General features: G+C 34.6%; 1 protein-coding gene across 3 annotated transcripts; it reads right to left on the bottom strand.

Moving 5' to 3' along the window:
• Positions 1-3,319: 3,319 nt before the first annotated feature.
• On the bottom strand, positions 3,320-18,722 carry LOC135201739 (crustapain-like). Of its 3 annotated transcripts, none has more exons than XM_064230952.1 (6): positions 18,564-18,722; positions 17,577-17,729; positions 16,819-17,001; positions 15,974-16,165; positions 15,097-15,262; positions 3,320-3,610 (listed from the first exon to the last, which is right to left on the bottom strand). In XM_064230952.1, exons 1-6 carry the CDS (start codon positions 18,633-18,635, stop codon positions 3,405-3,407), a joined length of 972 nt encoding a protein of 323 aa, XP_064087022.1. In that variant the 5' UTR covers positions 18,636-18,722; the 3' UTR covers positions 3,320-3,404. The 3 variants fall into 3 exon arrangements, with proteins under 3 accessions (XP_064087022.1, XP_064087020.1, XP_064087021.1); XM_064230950.1 differs by lacking the exons at positions 15,097-15,262; positions 15,974-16,165; positions 16,819-17,001; positions 17,577-17,729 and adding exons at positions 3,910-4,078; positions 5,272-5,463; positions 6,337-6,519; positions 7,471-7,623 and having other exon boundaries at positions 18,564-18,659; XM_064230951.1 differs by lacking the exon at positions 3,320-3,610 and adding an exon at positions 14,496-14,805.
• Positions 18,723-20,796: the final 2,074 nt, after the last annotated feature.

Raw genomic sequence — 20,796 nt, 5'->3', positions numbered from 1 at the left:
TTTATATACGACTGACGATTGCAATATTGGGCAGAGTCTGTCTTTAAATTTGAAAAGTGATCTTATTGTAAGGGGATTTTTTGGAATTAATATAACTTGCAACATATTAAAGTGTTTTTCAATTGCAGACTTGAGATTCCTTCTAAATTTGTCGTCTTGGATGTATGGAATACTGGCATATAGTTTCTTTCGTGGAACAGTGCTTATGGAAGGGGAGTCCGATAATTTCTTATTTAGAAAATTCTTGCAATGTTTGAAGAAAACATGTGAGGGAAACCAGTTATCGGAAAAATATTTAAACAGGAACAATATTTCTTTATGATACAATTCCCAGGAAGAGGTTAGAGTGTAAGCTCGATGGAGCAAGGTAAAAATTGAATTAAGTTTAAAATTATAAAAACAAGCACTATAAAAGTTTGAACCCAGACCGGAGAACGTCTTTTTTCTAAAAACGGAAGTGTTAAAACTATCACCACTTCGAAACACTAAAACATCCAAAAAATGGTAATCGATCATTTCTCTCTCTCTAATGTAAACTTGATATTAGGATGCAATTCATTAATGTATGAGAGAAATTGATCAGCATGGAAAGCTGATTTAAAAAGAACAAAGGTGTCATCGACAAACCTTTTATACACAAGAGGATAAAAACCAAGGGGGCAATTTTCCAACATGTCCTCCTCCAGGGAGCACATGAAAATGTTTTAGTGTTTCGAAGTGGTGATAGTTTTAACACTTCCGTTTTTAGAAAAAAGACGTTCTCCGGTCTGGGTTCAAACTTTTATAGTGCTTGTTTTTATAATTTTAAACTTAATTCATTTTTACCTTGCTCCATCGAGCTTACACTCTAACCTCTTCCTGGGAATTGTATCATAAAGAAATATTGTTCCTGTTTAAATATTTTTCCGATAACTGGTTTCCCTCACATGTTTTCTTCAAACATTGCAAGAATTTTCTAAATAAGAAATTATCGGACTCCCCTTCCATAAGCACTGTTCCACGAAAGAAACTATATGCCAGTATTCCATACATCCAAGACGACAAATTTAGAAGGAATCTCAAGTCTGCAATTGAAAAACACTTTAATATGTTGCAAGTTATATTAATTCCAAAAAATCCCCTTACAATAAGATCACTTTTCAAATTTAAAGACAGACTCTGCCCAATATTGCAATCGTCAGTCGTATATAAATATCTTGCCCCAGATGTGATTTGGGGACTTACGTGGGTTTCGACTAAACGTTTGCTAAAAGTCAGAGCTGATTCACATAATGGTGTAAGTCATCGTACTGGCTGCAGAGTGTCCAATCCAGAATTTTCAAATATCAGAAATCATGCAAAAATTTGTAAAACCACCACAATTCATATACTGATTTCTCTGTCTTGGGCCAAACAAGCCGTTTAGACGAACTGCTTATATTAGAGTCGTTGTTTATTAAGCAGTTAGTGCCCAAGTTGAACTCACACACTTCCTCTGTACAGTTGTATCTGGGTTGAACCGGCTTTCTTCGCTGCTTCTCCCTTCTCTCCGAATCACTCAGTCTTCAACTTTTTAGTCTAGCAGGTGCTTTTTAAATGCTTTCATTTTATGTATGTTTTTTGTATATTTATTGAGACTCTTAAAGTCAAAGTTATGTTTCATGTATTTTTAATTTGTATTGTTTCTCTTTTAGCCTTGATGATGTAACTATGTGTTACGAAACGCGTCGGTAATAAATGTACTATCACCTGATGACCGGCTATCTCCTTGTCACCCTGTCCTTCCATATGCTGTGGCCTGCTTTCGCCAACGTTTTCTGTCTTATATATATATATATATATATATATATATATATATATATATATATATATATATATATATATATATATATACCACCTTTGAAATAGAAGGAAATCTTGCAACAGCCAGTTTACGGACTGAAAAGGCAATAGAAAAAGTGATTTACTTATACATGCAGACTCAGCGGAACTACAGAACTAAGTATAGAAGAGACCCACCGTCAAGTCTATCAATTCGTGCATGGACGACCAAGAACATCTGAAGAAAACATCGATCGTGTAAGACAAGCCTTTGATCATTCTCCTACAAAGTTCCATCTGTTCTGCTTCCTGACACTTACAACTACCACGTTCAACAGGGCACAAAGTCCTACACAGGAACTTGTGATTGTGAGCTTACAAAGTGTTGCTTATACAGCTACTCAAGCCAAATGATAAACCAAGACGAAAAGAGCTTACAGTTAACATGCTGGAACGAATTTCAGATGATGAAACGTTCCTCAACCGAGTTTGTTTTAGTGGTGAGGCAACCTTTCGTGTTTCAGGGAAACTGAATACATAAAATGTGAGAATCCGAGGATCAGAACATCCCCACGTTACTAAAGAACTTCTCTGAGATAGTCCAAAGGTGAATGTGTGGTGTGGGATCATGTGCAATTGAATCTTGAGTCCATTTTCCTTCAAGAGACATCAATTACAGCAAATGTTTTTACCTTGACCTTTTGACTGAATATATGGCGCCACAACTAGATGACCATCAACTAACCATAATTTTTTCAGCAAGATGGTGCACCACCATATTGTGGACTGAGTGTTCGTGGGTTCTTAAATCAAACATTACCATACTGGTGGAATGGGCCACTTCGTTCACCAGATTTCGCTCCCCACTCTATGGGTTAAGTTAGGGATATTGTCTGTCGAACAAAGTTACGGGACATACTGATCTCAAGCATAAGATCACTGATGCCATTGGTATCATTGATGAGGCTATGCTAGAGCGAACATGGCAAGAAATCGAGTACCGTCTTGATGTGCTTCGTTCCACTCGTGGTGGCCAAATAGAGGTGTATTAAATGTGGCACAAAACTACAATATCTATTCCTCATTTTGTAATAATTTCCACCTACGAGCATTCGTCTGTTCATTTGCTAATGCAGCGGTGTCAAACTCAAATCCTTTCGAGGGCCAATTATGCACTTGGAAATAGTCTCGAGGGCCATCAAAGATTTGCTAATTACTTATTCCTTATCACTCATTTATTAAGATTTGCAATAAAAGAGCCTTATTGCCAGCGATTATAATATGAAATAAATTAAGAAATTATTGTCATATGAATGAAAGGTAAAACTTATTATGTCTCGTTTTAACAGTTTAGTAACTTTAGTTAAATTTTCCTCAGTTCTAACAGTTATGGTAGCTCGAGTTGAAAAATCTCTTGGCACCTGTTAGATTGTACAGAGACTATTGACTTTTTGTACTGTATATATACATAATGAATAACTTTCCAAGAGGTATCTATTTATAAAAAAAAAACAGCGAATTAACTGCAATATCTATTGACTCATTGCAACCTGCTGGTGCCTTGAGATGGAATAAAACAAAGGCTAACCAAGCAAACAAACCCTTTAAACGACAGGGTACACAGAGTAGGTGGAAATGGCACACATGTTGCCCACGTCCTTGGCCATCTTGATGTAACCTGACTCGCCCCAACTGGTGCCCCAGGAGTTCTTGACCAGCCAGTAATCTAAGAGTAATTCTGAGCCATAGCCGATGGCGGTCACGGCGTGGTTGGCGTAGTAGGTGTCACAGCTGGGTTCGTAGTAAACACCTGCAGGGCATGAATTTGGATGTTATAGCTTATTACATTATTCAGAAGAACCCCTATTCATATGGTACAACCCCACCACAGGAGACATTCTTTGACCTGGAATTCAATCTTCCAAACAATAGGATGTTCGATAAATCAATGATGGGGGGTAATAATTTGATAAAGGAGAACTGTTGCTAATCTAATAAATCACTAAGTATTGCCAATTTGATCAATAAATTATTGATAACTTGGAGCGACGCTGAACCGTTCCTTTTAATTCCTCGTGACAAAACCAAGGCTCAAAGCCTTTCACTCACCGCCTCCATAGCTGCCGAAGGAAGGCTGACCAGCATCGATAGCAATGCTGACGGGGCCGACGTCGTGGATAGCACGCTGAAGGGCGGACTCACTACCCGAGGTGGGTTCGACGTAGGAGAAGACCCTGGCGCCGATGGACGAAGGGTCGTAATAGCAAAAATACTGGTCCTGAGTGCACAGATAGACGATTAATTAAAAGACAGAGCATAATTTTCAAGGTAGCAAACACGGCGATGTTGGATCTATTTACTATATATATATAATTAGGGCGTGGGAAGTAAGATATAATTCTGGTCCTGAGGGCATACAGATAGATGAATAATCAAAAGGCAGGAACAGATATTTTCAAGGAATCAGATGTGATGAGATAGTTATAATATTTGCTTTCAAATGCACGATGTTTGTTTTTACAAGAAATACACGTTCCTCTTTGATTTACAGCTGCTTAATGCGGGGGCCATAAATGCCCACTGTATTTTTGGTTCATAGACGTTATACACATAACTGTTTCTGGATGATATAAGGTAACTTTAGAGTAAAATGATTTTCCATTATATACCCGTATCTAATCTTGGGCTCTCAAATAGAATTTATTATTTAAAAGAAAAAAAAAAAGATTAAATACTAGTCTGATACTAAATCGCCTGGATTTTCCAAAATGCTGAGCGCTGTTAACGTTCTTTTTATTATCTTCAGGAAGAGGGATTACTTATAACAGCGAGTTTGGGATATAAAGTCATAGTGGTAAGGGATTACTTACGGCTGTTTCATTTCCACGATGAGAGATTACTTACAATTGCGCGTTGGGGATATGAAGACTCAGTGATAGGGGATTACTTACAATTGCGTCAAGTCACTTCTGCGACGAGGGATTACTTACAACAGCGAGTTGGGATTACGAAGATCAATTTTAACGGGATTACTTAAAACATATTATCTCCTTGACGAGGGATTACATACAGGTACAACAGTACAGCAGACTCGGCAGTAACCAATTAGTTACCTCATCTTTCATCTCCACAATAATGAAGGACTATTTGGATAAGAAGTCTTTGACAGGATCACTCACATCTTTCGTCTCCACGACAAGGGATATGAAGGACTCTTTGGATGTGAAGACTTGACAAAGGATCACTCACAACATCTTTCGTGTCCACGACAAGGGATATGAAGGACTTTTTGGATGTGAAGACTTGACAAAGGATCATTCACAACATCTTTCGTCCCCACGACAAGGGATATGAAGGACTTTTTGGATGTGAAGACTTGACAAAGGATCACGCACAACATCTTTCGTCTCCACGACAAGGGATATGGAGGAATCTTTGTATGTGAAGAGTCTGTGACAAAGGATTACTTACAACACCATAGTAGGGGTATGCGTACTCGGTGTCGATTCCGCCGTTGGCAATGATGTACTGGTAGGCAGCATAAGGCCACCCGCCTCCGCATCCATTGTTGCCATAAGCCCAGGAGCAGTCGACCAGATTCTGCTCGGAGAGGCTGACGAGTTGTCCGTACTTCAGGAAGTGCATGCCTTCCAAAGAGGCAACCTGTAGATTAAGGAATTGCCGATTGCTAATGGTTATCAAATCGCATTTTGACCACAAAGTATTAATTAAAATGTATCAAATTAAATGCACTGCAAAAGTCAGGGTTTTATAATTCGTAAGGTACCTGAAATCCTGATTATGAGAAAATAAAAAAAATGAAAAATTCATCTGGGTTTCCTATTCTAAGTAAATGTGAAATCCGATCATAATTAGAATTTACAATGTGCTGGATTTTCTTAGAGTAACAGAAATCCAGATAATAAGAAAAGAGGCTGATTGCAAAAAAAAAAAAAAAAAAAAAAAAGACATCTGTGTCATAATACCACTTATCAAGAAATAGCATTAAAAAACTTCATTTATGTGCTTATTTCGAGTAAACGTAAAACTGGATCATAATCAGAGTAAAAAATGTGCTTCTTTTGGTTAGAGTAACAGGAAAGAGGTGATAACAAAAGTGTTTATATAAAAAAAGGATATTTTAAATGGGAACTTATGACACATATCCTGCTTATCATAAAATGCAGTAAACCTTAACATTTGATGTTTACTCTAATTGAACGTAAAAAAGGGCCATACTTGTATTAAAAGGGGGAAATAAAGTAACACTATCACACTGATAAAACAATAAATAAAATTCTGTTCCTTTTTTTTCAGTAAACCTAAAAACGAACATAATTTTCAAAAATGGTGAAATGAAAATAACAACGTAAGAAAGTCATGATTACAATGAAAAATGCGGAATAAAGTATCAAACCATACAATAAAAAAAAACTTCATATTTCTGTTCCTTATTTTAAGCAGATTTAAAAAAATACGATAATAATTAAGATTTGAAAAAAAAAAAAAAATGGGGAAGTGAAAATGACAACTCACGGCAGAGAAGGCCCAGCATGAACCACACTGTCCCTGATCCTTCACGGGGGTGACAGCTCCCTTGGTCCTCCAGTCAACAGATGCAGCAACTCCTTCGAGGGACACCTCCTTAGGAGGCTCGGTAGGGGGCTCAACCCTCCTCTCGAATCCTCCGGTCATCTGGGCCAGGAGTTCCTCGTGGGTCTGAGGACGAAATTGGATCGTGTTAAGCATCATGATTTCAGTTGTAACATTAATAGGTTTAATTAGCTACGTAGCAAAGATTTCATAGCTTCTACAAGTCAGTGAATTAATATTAAGTCTCTTGTCTGGATGGCTGTAAGAGATCCTATATTGTATTAATATCCTGTCTAGACAACTTTAAGGAGTACCTTTCCTTGTATCAATATCCTATTTACACTGTTGTAAGAAATCCTATCTTATATTAGTGTCCTGCTTAGACAGCAGTAAGATTGTTCACTGGATTTAATAGATTCTATAAGTCAGTGAATTAATATCCTATCTCCTTTCTAGATGGCTGCAGGAAACCCTGCTTTGTATCAATATCCTATCTAGATAGCTTTAAAAAGTCCATCTTTGTATTAGTATCCTAAGTAATCCTATCTTGTATTAGTGTCCTGTTTAGACAGCAGTAAGAATGTTCACTGGATTTCATAGATCATACAGGTCAGTGAATTAATATCCTATCTCCTTTCTAGACAGCTGTAAGAAATCCTATCTAGCATTAGGGTCCTGGCCAGACTGTTATAAGGAATCCTATCTCTGTAACATCAGCTTTTTAACCAGTCTGTCTCCCTAACTTGAAATTTTTCAATGAGCGTGATCTTAACTGATTTTTTATTGACTGTGAAACGAAGATGATGGTTTTTCTTTTTGATATTATTATTATTATTATTATTATTATTATTATTATTATTATTATTATTATTATTATTATTATTATTAGTAGTAGTAGTAGTAGTAGTAGTAGTAGTAGTAGTAGTAGTAGTAGCAGCAGCATGTTTCCTTCTTATTATCATCATCATAGAGCTATGAAGCAAACATAATAGTTTTTACGTATTATTATTATTATTATTATTATTATTATTATTATTATTATTAATTATTACACTTTATGATATCAATGAAACTCACCAAGTCGCTATATTTGTTGATTCTGAGGAAGTAGGACTTCTCTCCCTTCTCGTAGAGTTTGTTAAACTCCTCGATGTACTTCACCTTCTCCAAGAAGACACCCATCCTGTGCGCTTCCTCTTCGGCATTGGCGTAGAATTTGGTGTACGTCGTCTGGCGTCAAAAGTTATTGCGTTAGTTAATTATAACATTTGATTGTGTAGATGGAAATTGATTATTTTACGTTATCTGATGTTAAAAGGAATTGCATTAGTTAACTGTAACATTTACTTATGTAGATGAACATTGATTGTTTTATCCACGTTTGATGCCAAAATCTATAATGTTATTTAATTCGAACATTTACTCACGTAAATGAGCATTGATCATTTCACGTCGTTTGATGAAAAGTTTGATGTCAAAATTGATCGCGTTAGTAAATTTTAACCGTTGATTATGTAGATTAGCATTGATATATATATATATATATATATATATATATATATATATATATATATATATATATATATATATGTGTGTGTGTGTGTGTGTGTGTGTGTGTGTGTATAAATATATGTATATATATATATATATATATATGATATACCCCTATGATATAAATAATTTATCACATCGAACGTATCCCATTTATATATCAATTTCAAGCTACAAAGAATATCTATTATATATATATATATATATATAATATATATATAACTTACACCTTTGAAAGCTTTCCCATTCGGGAGTGGCGGCTGCCACAGCCAAACCGCAAAAGATCAGAACCAGAGTCCTCATCTAAAAACCAAAATAAATAAATAAATAAAAAATAATTAATTAATTAACTAATTAATTAATAACAGTCGAGATATCCAAAAGAATTTTGAAACGAAAACAAGCTGCACGATGTAATTATTTAATCAGTTTAATTAAAGCTCTTGTGATGTATAATAAATCCGCCAGATAGGTTATGATGTCCTGAGGCAACTATATAAGATGTATCAATACATTTCGAAGGAATCGTTGTGAATTCCTGAATGCTGTTCATTAACATTTGAATAACTGTTTTGTACCGTTCATTACTCTTCCTTTTTTCCAACCTTTTCATCGTTATGCCAAACTTTCCATAGAAAATACAATTTCACAAATAGTAATTTATGCAGATTCTAAGCTTTGCGAGAACTATATAACGAATCGGCATGAATATATGAAACAAATAAATTTACAATAAAAATTGGATTAATGGTAATTATAAATCGTGTCTGGTGAATTAAGCATAATAATGTCAAATGTTTAACCGATATATATATATATTTATAATCAAATATGAAACTGTACCACCTAAAAACAATAGAGGACTGAAGTTCAAGTCTTCAAATTAAAAGTATATGATAAACATATGATCATTACTTGAGACGAACGTAAAGTCTTATTGGTACAATCCTAACAATGAAATCCAAAGCCTAATTTCTCTTGATAGTCGATTAATTAAATGTTAATATATTTATTTCGAGCAATTAGCTTCAGCCTGATTATGATAAAAGGGAGATTGTTGCACTACTACAAAAGCTAAAAAAAAAATTATTATATCTCATTTTTTGATGGCTCAATAAAATACTAAGATTTATCCTGGAACATCTCAGATATTGGCAGTATATGAAAATAAGATTAGATTTAATTTATAGTAATTGTTACAGCATTACAAAAATAATTATATGTATTCTTCATTCTTCTTTCATTGTTACAGAATTAAGAATTCAAGAAAAAATCCCTTTCACAATATATTCGATTGCTTACGAAAAATACGATAAGCTCTATCTTAGGACATTTCAGATATTGCCAATATCTCAAAAGTAAGAATAAATATAGTTTACAGAAACTGATGCAAAACTAAAAAAAAAAATGTCTAAAAGAAAAAACTTCCTTTGTTTCAATGTTACATTTTTGAGGAATTCAAGGACAGACTTTCACGATATTTTCGATTGTTCACAAAAGTACACTGAGCTCGGTTGGTGTATGTAAACTTCGCTAAGTATATTGAAAACAAGATAAAATTGAGTTTGAAGACATTTTTGCAGCACTAGAAAATCTATCCAGGATTTATTCGAGCACTTAACAGAAAGCATCCCTTCTCTTTTCTCTTCCTTTCAAAATGGAAAAGTAAAGAAAGGAGAAAGAACAACAGATCTGATTACTTACGGTGCCAAAGTGTGTGGAATCAGGCTGAAGCCTCAGTATTTATGCAGGCATGACTGCAAGCAAAAAAAAAAAAAAAAAAAAAAAACTAAAAATCCTTCCTACGCATCTGCGGGAATATTCACTACCTCAGTCAACATTTAGCAAACCAGCTTACGCTTTCTCAGGGTCATTTAAGGTCACTTCGTATTTGTTGTTCCAATTTTATGATAATGGGTTGAAAAACTGATGAATATTTTTATAGGTTATTAAGTTCAAAAGAGATTAATGGAGGGACGAGAGAATGTACTTGAATGGCCTTATTTACTGTTATTCTAGATTTTCCTAATATGATTTTTTTTTCAAGGTTTCAGTTTTTTTTTTTTTTTTGTGGGATATAGACAATGAAATTATTGTTTGCCACTTTTTCTTTAAAAAATGAATAAATAAGCGTCACTGTAACTCCTGAATTCTTGTTTTCCGTGGTTCAAGTCCATGGCCCGACAAAGTTCTTATTAACTGTAGAATTCCCTTTAGGTTAGCATATATGAAAATGTATTAATTCCGAGGTAGAGCAAATTAGATATTAAAGGACATTTGCAGCTTAACTTGTGTATGAATCACAGTGATGTGATAAAATCAGTTTCGTATGTACTATATAGCATATACATATGTAGATATATATATATATATATATATATATATATATATATATATATATATATATATGTACACACACACACACACACACACATATATATATATATATATATATATATATATATATATATATATTATATACTGTATATTTTTTATTTACTAATCTACATATTTATGCTTTTATGAAGAACTCTGTATTGGATTTCAGTGTTTATCTTTAGAAGGAATATCATTTAGATTCACAGCTGACTGAACTATAATTAGATTTCGTCTCCTTCAATCTTTATTGTTTTTTGTATGGTTGTTCGCTTGTACACTCGACAAGAAAACTGAAGATACAGTTTTCATTAGCTTTCGTTCATCCAATTTCCCATTTGTTTTTACTGAAAAGACATAATATCGCTAAATTTACTCAAGAATATGAAAATATACTGCAAATTATATCATATAAGTTAAAACTGCAAAAAAAAAACGTTCAGATACTTAAAAACACGATATATGTCCGAAGTAATTGGAATTTCTCAGATGGATTCGTTCATAGAGATCTGGTAGATAGAATGCGAATTTCTGATTATAGTACTATATATCACGACGACAATATTTGCTCGTTTTGCTTCATGAACGGGGATATATTGCATCATCGTAAGTGGTGAATGCTATTATTTTAGTTTCTACAAACTTATGTTTGTATTCCAAAGCGATTAAAGTTAGCTGATGTCAATGGCACCCAATGTTGCGACGGCTAAGGTAGGTTGAACAAATCTATACTCTGTTTTTTTTTCATCTGTCCATCCGCCTGTGGTGTTTTTGTATGGTAACACTGCGTCCTGGGCTTTAGATAGTTACATTCAGCTTACATTCAACGATTATAATAATATCCTATTTCGAATATTAACGGTGTAATTCGCATACAGTAAATTATTAAAACACTTTTCAGTTGCAAATGTACACCCAGATATCCTTTTATTTACCTAAAACTTACAAATAGCGTAACTATCTAAAGCCCGGGACGCAGTGTTACTATACAAAAACACCACAGGCGGATGGACAGTATAGTTGCATCCGCAAGAGCGTTTTCTATGATGTGAGAAGGAGCCCTAGAACTCCGAGCGGGAAAGCGCAAGTCACTGGATACTGGCTAACGTAACGGATTTCACACTTTGATTACTTTGACGTTGACATGGATCGAATGCTAGTTGTTGTTTACAAAGCTACTGTCTTTAAACACAAATCTTAATCAAGGTTAAAGTAGCATGTCATCTCAAAGATTTTATGGCTATATGCTCCATTACCAAGCAGTTCGTAGTAGCCTACAGCCCTACACGACTGCATTTCTTTGCCGCGAGGCTGAAAGATCTCCCACGATATAAAACTTTAATTGCCTGTGCAATACATATTGAGTTATTTGTGGTAATAAATATTTTTACTTAATAGATTTTTTCGTGAATGATTTGGGGATGAAACCCGATTTTCAAAAGTACTGCCCAAATTGTAAAACCCTTTCTCTCATTGCTTAAGATCCGTCTTTAATTACGTATGAATTTTACGTCAGTTTAGTGTCAAACATTACTTATTAGTAAGGTTTCACAGTAGGTTTTAAAAAAGGATGATCGATATTCTACCCTGAACTGACGTTACCAAACCAACATTAACGAATAACATAGAGCCTGTTTCTACATTCAAGTATAAATGATTATAGGACCTCAACTGAATCTATGTGGTGTAAAGTTGATAGAAATCTAGAAAGCAACAAACGCTATGATTTTGAAGCTCCGGCCCCTTTCAAGAGTTGCCAGGTGTGGCATTATTGAACAATATATGTCCGAAGATTTAAAAAAACTGTATCTCTACTTTCCTTGCCGAGTGTACACTGTATTTTGATATGTCATCCTTTTCATGATACTCTCTCTCTCTCTCTCTCTCTCAGCTTTTTTTTTTGTTTACATTTCCTTCTATTTATACTCAAGTCACTCATCAATGAATCTAACTAGGAATAATGCACCAAATCCTCTCTCTCTCTCCCCCTCTCTCTCCCTCTCTCTCGCTCTCTCTCTCTCTCTCTCTCTCTCTCTTTCTCTCAGCTTCTTTTAAACTTACAGTACCCTTTATTCATAATCTGTCTTTCATCGATGTATTTACCTGGGCATAGCGCACCTCATTATCTCTCTCTCTCTCTCTCTCTCTCTCTCTCTCTCTCTCTCTCTCTCTCTCTCTCCGCTTTTTAGGCTATAATTCCTCTGTATTTTGTCATGTCATCCTTCTCTCTCTCTCTCTCTCTCTCTCTCTCTCTCTCTCTCTCTCTCTCAGCGTCTTTTTAGCTTACAGTACCTTTTATTTATCAGCTGTCATTCATCGATGTATTTACCTGGGCATAGCGCACCTCATTATCTCTCTGTCTCTCTCTCTCTCTCTCTCTCTCTCTCTCTCTCTCTCTCTCTCCGCTTTTTAGGCTACAATTCCTCTTATTTATATTTTGTCAACGTATCTGTTTTACAGCTCTCTCTCTCTCTCTCTCTCTCTCTCTTTCTGTCTACAATTATGATACTCATCACTCAGTAATCATGGATAGCTGTTCAACCTTTTCCTGTGAGGTGGAGATGAAGCCTCTTTTATTGAAGCAAATTCTCTTAACACTGTCTTCGCATTTACTTGTTTTTGTAATAATTCTACTTATTTTATCAGTACTTCGCTGAACGATGCTCTTTTAGACTTGATATGCCATTTGCAAAGGAACCTCGATAAGGGTTATGAGTGCAGAGTTATTCAGATAGATTTCAGTGCTGCTTTCGATTTATCAAATCATAAGGCACTTAGTTATAAACTTCCGAATCATGGAGTGGGCGGATGTGTTTTTGGGACTGCTTCAAGATTTCCTTACTGGTAGGGGTAGCGAGCTGCTCTGCACAGGAACTTCAGTGAACCACAAGACCCATAGTATCTGGATGCTACAGGGTAGTGTTATTGGTCCACTTTTACTTTTAGTGTATACAAGTGACATGGTTGACGGTCCGGAAAACGACTTTCATTATGCCGATGATGCAGCACTTGTGGGTGTAGTAAGGTCTTCACTTTTGAGAAATGAAGCTGCCATCAGCCCCAACCAGGTCATGGACCAGATCAGGGAATGGTGTAGTTATAGGTGGGGTATGAGGCTGAACTCCAGTAAAACGAAAACACTGTTGATTGGCAGATCTCGTACAGATTAATCCCAACCCTATACTCCTCTTCAGGTGGATGGAACTTTGCTGAATGAGTCTGAAGCTTTAACTATTCTAGATGTAGCTTTTGACACATCTAACTTTTGAGAAACATCTAATGAAAGTTTCGGCAAATGCCGCGCTAAACTTAAGTATTGTTCGGAAAGCCTCATATACTTGTAACAGTGATAAAATCAGTGCAACAAGGTTTAGCTCATGTGTACTGCCTTTACTGGTGTGGATGCCTGCTTCTGTCAGAGATTTCTATCTCTTTTATGTAGTGGTTCGTAAAATCAGTGCAATAAATTTTAGGTCATTTGTACTTCCCTTACTAGAATACTGTTCTCGGGTCGGGATGCCTGCATCTGCCAGAGATTTATCTCTTTTTAGGTCGTGGTTCGTGATGGTAAGTTTCTTGTTGCTAATAGTATCAGTTATGACTTGGACCGTCGATGGATGGTCTCTTGTTTGTCACTTTCTCATCAGTTTGATTTCAACAGAGACCTTTTACATTCACAATTGATCCCTGATCCCCTTTGCTTGTCGAGAGGAACCAGATTCGCTGAACAGCAGCAGCAGCAGCAGCAGCAGCAATCTGCAGAACCGTCAGTTCCAGAGGACCTTTATTCCCCACATACGTTGGACAGTGGAACAGCTTTCTAGAGGATGTCGTGGATTTGGAACTTCAGAAGTTCAAGGGAAGATGTAATACATTACTACCCTTATAATATTCTCCTTGCATTTGACTACATTTTGATCGGTTTATTGAATTTTTTTTTTTTTTTTTTTTTTTATAAGTGGGATCTCTTCCTTTTGTGTTATCCTTTACCTCCTTTTCCTTCTTCCTAATGAACACCATATTCTTTGGAAGCTCGTATTTCAAGTCAGTGGCCCCTTTGGTGGGCTTGTTCCATGTGAATATGTTTCATCCTCTGAATAATGTGTATATATATACATAAGGAGGAACCTTCCAAGCTATATATCAGGCGAATATTATATAAAAAATACAACGAATTGTCTGCAATATTTTATTTATTCATTGGAACTTGCTGGCGCCTTGAGATGGAAGAAGAAGAAAAAAATAAAAAATAAGGCGCTCACCAAAGTATTCAGACTCATTAAACGACAGGGTACACAGAGTAGGTGGAGATGGCACACATGTTGCCCTCGTTCTTGGCCATCTTGATGTAACCTGACTCGCCCCAACTGTTGCCCCAGGAGTTCTTGACCAGCCAGTATTCGTAGCCTCCTTCTGTGCCGTAGCCGATGGCGGTCACGGCGTGGTTGGCGTAGTATGTGTCACAGCTGGGTTCGTAGTAAACACCTGTAGGCCATAAATTTGGATGTTATTTATTATATTATTAATTCAGAAGACGAAGCCCTATTCATATGGAACGAGCCCACCAGAGGAGACATTCTTTGACCTGAAATTCAAGCTTTTAAAGGAATGGGTGTTCGATAAGTCAATAGTTTGATAAAACAGAACTATTGCTAATTCGATAAATCAGTGAGTATTGCTAATTTGATCAATAAATTATTGTTAACTTCGAGTGACGCTGAACCGTTCCTCTTAATTCCTCGTGACAAAACCAAAGCTCAAAGCCTTTTCACTCACCGCCTCCGTAGCTGCCGAAGGAAGGCTGACCAGCATCGATGCAAACGCTGACGGGGCCTTCATCGTGGACAGCTTTCTGAAGGGCGGACTCACTTCCAGAGGCTGGTTCGACGTAGGACGAGACAGTGGCGCCAATGGATGAAGGGTCGTAATTGCAGTTCTGGTCCTGAGGGCGTAGAGGTAGAGGAATAGTTAAAAGGCAGCAGGGAAGATGATGTTGTTAGGATTCGAGGACTCAGTGACGGGAAGGTGGCTGGGTTACTCACAACAGCGCAGACTCAAACCCACGAAGAGGGACTACTTACAACAGCGTGTTAGTGATACGAAGACCAACTGCTAAGGGATTATTTACAATACGAGGAGGGATTACTTACAACAGTTAGGGATATGAAGAACTAGTATCAGGGGATTACTTATGACATCCTTTAGCCCCGTAACAAAGGATTTAAACGGAGAATCACTTGACAACAGTGCGGTGGGGAAAGACCTCGTGTTAAGGGGAGTACTTATTATCTCCACGACGAGGGATTAAGATATTGGTGTGAGGATATGAAGTCTTTGACAAAGGATCACTTACAACATCTTTCTTCTCCATGACAAGGAATCTGAAGGACATTTTGTATATGAGGCCTTTGACAAAGGATCACTCACAGGATCTTTCATATCTACGACAAAGGATCTGAGGAACTCTTTGGATATGTAGCCTTTGACATAGGATCACTTACAACATCTTTCATCTCCATGACAAGGAATCCGAAGGACTTTTTGGATATGAGGCCTTTGACAAAGGATCACTCACAGCATCTTTCATATCCACGACAAAGGATCTGAGGAACTCTTTGGGGATGTGAAGAGTCTGTGACATAGGATCACTTACAATAGCGTAGTAGGGGTATGAAGACTCGGTGTCGATTCCGCCGTTGTCTCTGATGTACTGGTAGGCAGCATAAGGCCAACCGCCTCCGCATCCATAGTTTCCGTAGGCCCAGGAACAGTCGACTAGATTCTGCTCGGAGAGGCTGACGAGTTCTCCGTACTTCAGGAAGTGCATGCCTTCCAAAGAGGCAACCTGCGGATAAAAAAAAAAAAAAAAAAAAAACAGATTGTTAATGATTTATCCAAAGGAAAAGAATGAAGATCTATGCCTATATGCCACTTATTATAAAAGTAAAGTAAAAATGATTTCTCTGGCTTATTCTTAGTCAATGTATAACACGATCATAATTAGAATTTAAACTGGGATTCCTATTCTTAGAGTAACAGGAAAGCTGATGATGAGAAATGAAGTCAATTATATAAGAAGACCAAAATTGAAATCAGAACTTTTGAAACTGAATAAAAAACCTTTATATTCGTCGCTTATTATCAGTAAAAAAATGTAAAAAAGAAAGTCATAATTACAATGATAAATGGGGAATAAAGTATCAAACCCTATTTTAATGATAATAAAAAAACTTAAAAAACGATAATAATAAAAATGTGAATGATAACTGAGAATTGGAATTATTCTCAGTGAAAAAAAAACATGAAAAAGAATTATTCTCAGTAAAAAAAAAAAAACATGAAAAAGAAGTCATAATTACAAAGAAAAGTGAGGAATAAAGTATCAAACCATATTATGATTATAAAATAACGTTATTTCTCTTGCTTATATAAAGCAAACTTTAAAAACGATAATAATTAAAATTGTAATAAAAATGGAGAATTGAAATGACAACTCACGGCAGAGAAGGCCCAGCATGAACCACACTGTCCCTGATCCTTCACGGGGGTGACAGCTCCCTTGGTCCTCCAGTCAACAGATTCAGCAACTCCTTCGAGGGACACCTCCATGGGAGGTTCGGTAGGGGGCTCAACCCTCCTCTCGAATCCTCCGGTCATCTGGGCCAGGAGTTCCTCGTGGGTCTGAGGACGAAATTGGGTTGTGTTATGCATCATGATTTCAGTTGTAACATAAACTGGTTTAATCATCTATGAAGTAAAGGTTTCTTAGATTCTACAATTTAGTGAATTAATATTCTGCGTCCTGTCTGGACGGCTGTAAGAGGTCCTATTTTGCACTGATATCCTGTCTAGATTGTTGTAAGAAATACTATCTTGTATTGATAGCCTGTCCAGACTGTTATAGGGAATCCTTTCTTAATCCTTAACTTGAAATTTCATAATGACTGTGACCAGTAATTTTAAGTGGTTTTTACTGATTTTCTTTTTTTATATTATTATTATTATTATTATTATTATTATTATTATTATTATTATTATTATTATTATTATTATTATTATTATTATTATTATTATTATTATTATTATTATTATTATTATTATTATTATTATTATTATTAAAAGCATGTTTTGTTTCTTAGCATTGTCGTCAAGGAGCTATGAAACTAACGCAATGGTTTTCCCGTATTATTATTATTATTATTATTATTATTATTATTATTATTATTATTATTATTATTATTATTATTATTACTTACCAGGTCACTGTACTTGTTGATTCTGAGGAAGTAGGACTTCTCTCCCTTCTCGTAGAGCTTGTTAAACTCCTCGATGTACTTCACCTTCTCCAAGAAGACACCCATCCTGTACGCTTCCTCGATGGCATTGGCGTAGGATTTGGTGTACGTAGTCTGGCGTCAAAAGGTATTGCGTTAGTAAATTTTAACATTTGCTTATATATATATAGGAATTGATTAATTTATGTCATTTGATGTCGAATGAGATTGCGTTAGTTAATTTTAACATTTGCTTATGTATAGGAATTGATTAATTTACGTCATTTCATGTCAAATGAGATTGCGTTAGTTAATTTTAGCATTTGCTTATATATATATATATAATATATATATATATATATATATATATATATATATATATATATATATATATGTATATATATATATATATATATATCATATATATATACATATATATATATATATATATATATATATAATAATATATATATATATATATATATATATATATCTAATATATATATATATATATATTACATATAGGAATGATTAATTTTAACCGTCGTTTGATGTCAGAAAGAATAAGCTCTAGTTAATTTTAACATTTGCTTATGTAGATGAACATTGTTTATATTACGTCTTTTGATGTCCAAAGATATTGCGTTAGTTAATTCTAACATTTGCTTATGCAGATGAGCATTGTTTATATTACGTCTTTTGATATCAAAGAGATGGCGTTAGTTAATCCTAAAATTTGCTTATGCAGATAGAAATGGAATATTTTGTAGTGTTAGTGTTGCATTTTGCTGCAGCATTTTAAGGTATAAGAAGTGAAAAGCTTTTGTAATATTATTCATGGATATGATATATAGAAGGTTAAATGCTTATAAGGATGTCTATGCATTTACATTATGCACCCACATGTATGTATGTATGTATGTATGTATGTATGTATGTATGTATGTATGTATGTATGGAATAACTTACCTTGAAGGTTTCCCATTCGGGAGTGGCGGCTGCCACAGCCAGACCGCAAAAGATCAGAACCAGAGTCTTCATCTAAAAATCAAATTAATAAATGAATAAATGAATCAGTAAATAAATAAATGAATAAATATATGAATGAATAAATAAACAAACAAATAAGTAAGTAAGTAAGTAAGTAAGTAAGTAAGAAAAGAATAAATAAATAAATAAATAAAATAAATAAACTAAATAAATAATAATAAATAAATAAATAAACAAGTAAATAAATAAATAAATAAATAAATAAATAAATAAATAAATAATTCATTCATTAATAATCTAGATATATAAGAGAATTTCGCAAGAAGAATAAAGTGCACGTTACATTTTTTGTAATAATTTTATTCAAAGCGATGTGATGTTTAATATATCCTTCAAAAAGGATACGATAGTTTTTGATAACTTTAAAAGTGTATCAATACATTCGCTTAGAAATCATTGTAAATTAGTGAATGCTGTGCATTTGCATTTGCAATCATTGTTTGCTGCCTTTCATTAGTCAACAACCATTTTTAGAATCATCTAATCTTCATTCCCCCATCTTCCTGCTATAGATAGTTATTCCCAGATGACGATCAGTCTAAAAAACTATGTTTATCGAGAACAATTCACCGAATCGGTATTTACATTATTAGGTCAATTTCCAAATTTGAATAATGGCAATGATAGTGAAAAAAAGGCATTACAATGTTAAATACATGACAGATATTAAAGTGACCAAATATGAAGTTGTATAATCTGAAAACAACAAAGGACTCGAAGTTCGAATCCCAAAGTTAATAATATATGAAAAGCATTTGACCTTTACTCAAAGCGAACGTAAAATCTTATTGGTACAATCTAACAATGAAATCCAAAACCCAAATTCTGTTGATGGTCGATTAATGAAAATGTCATACATTTATTTCGAGCGCTTACTAATGTGATAATTAGCTTCAACCTGATCGTGATAAAAGGGAGGTTGTTATAGTACTTGAAAATAAAAAAAAATAAAAAACTAAGATTTATCTTGGGACATCCAAGACATTGGCAGTATATAAAAGAAGATGAAATCTAGTTTGCAGAAATTGATACAGAACTACAAAATTTCTAAAAAAAAAAAAATCACTTGTTTCATTGTTACAGTATTGAAAAATTCAAGAAAAATATTTCCTTTAGAAGATTTTTGTTTGGTGACGAAAATACAGAACTACGAAATTTATCTAAAAGAAAAAATATCCATTGTTCCATTGTTACAGTACTGAAAAATTAAAGAAAAATATTTCCTTTAGAAGATTTTGGACTGCTGACGAAAATACACTAAGCTTGGTCTTAGGACATTGCAGATATTGCCAATATATATAAAAAAACAATATGAAATCTAGTTAACAGAAATTGATACAGCACTACAAAATTTATCTGAAAGAAATAACATCCCTTGTTCCATTGATCTTACCAGTATATTAAAACAATTTAGCTTGAAGAAATTTTTGTAGCACTAGAAAATTTACATAAAAAAATTAATAAATAAAAAAAAGTCCCATCTCTTTAGACTGAAGAATTTATTACAGCACTTAACAGTTTATCAAAAAATATCCGTTCTCTTTTCTCTTCCTTTTAAAAAGGAAAAATAGAGAAAGGAGTAGGAACAACAGATCTGATTACTTACGGTGCCAGAGTGTGTGGAATCAGAGTGAAGCCCCAGTATTTATGCAGGCATGACAGCAAGCAAAAAATAAGGACCCTTATTTTCGTTACTGTGGGAATATTCATTATCTCAGTCAACATTTAGCAGCCTTGCACAGCAGCTCAAGCTTTCTCAGGGTCATTTAAGGTCACTTCGTATTTTTTGTTATAATAGCATGATAATGGGTTGAAAAACTGATCAACGTTTTTATAGTTTATTAAGTTCGAAAGAGATTAATGGAGGGACGAGAGAAAATGTACTTGCATGACCTTATTTACTGATATTATAGATTGGGCAAAAACTTTTTTTTTATAGAACAAAGTTTCAAAATTGAGTTTTTTTGTGAAGATAACATAATTATCGTATACCAGATGTTACTTAAACAAATGAATAAGCATTTTATTTTATCTATATCTTGTCATTCATCAATATTTTTCCGTGGGTAGAGTGCACATCTCTCTCTCTCTCTCTCTCTCTCTCTCTCTCTCTCTCTCTCTCTCTCTCTTTCTCTCTCAGCTTCTTTTTTGG

The sequence above is a fragment of the Macrobrachium nipponense genome, chromosome 28, assembly GCF_015104395.2.
Source record: "Macrobrachium nipponense isolate FS-2020 chromosome 28, ASM1510439v2, whole genome shotgun sequence".
Lineage (NCBI taxonomy): Eukaryota > Metazoa > Arthropoda > Malacostraca > Decapoda > Palaemonidae > Macrobrachium > Macrobrachium nipponense.
The sequence above is the reverse complement of the archived record's forward strand: the minus strand, read 5'-3'. Positions and strand labels throughout refer to the sequence as shown.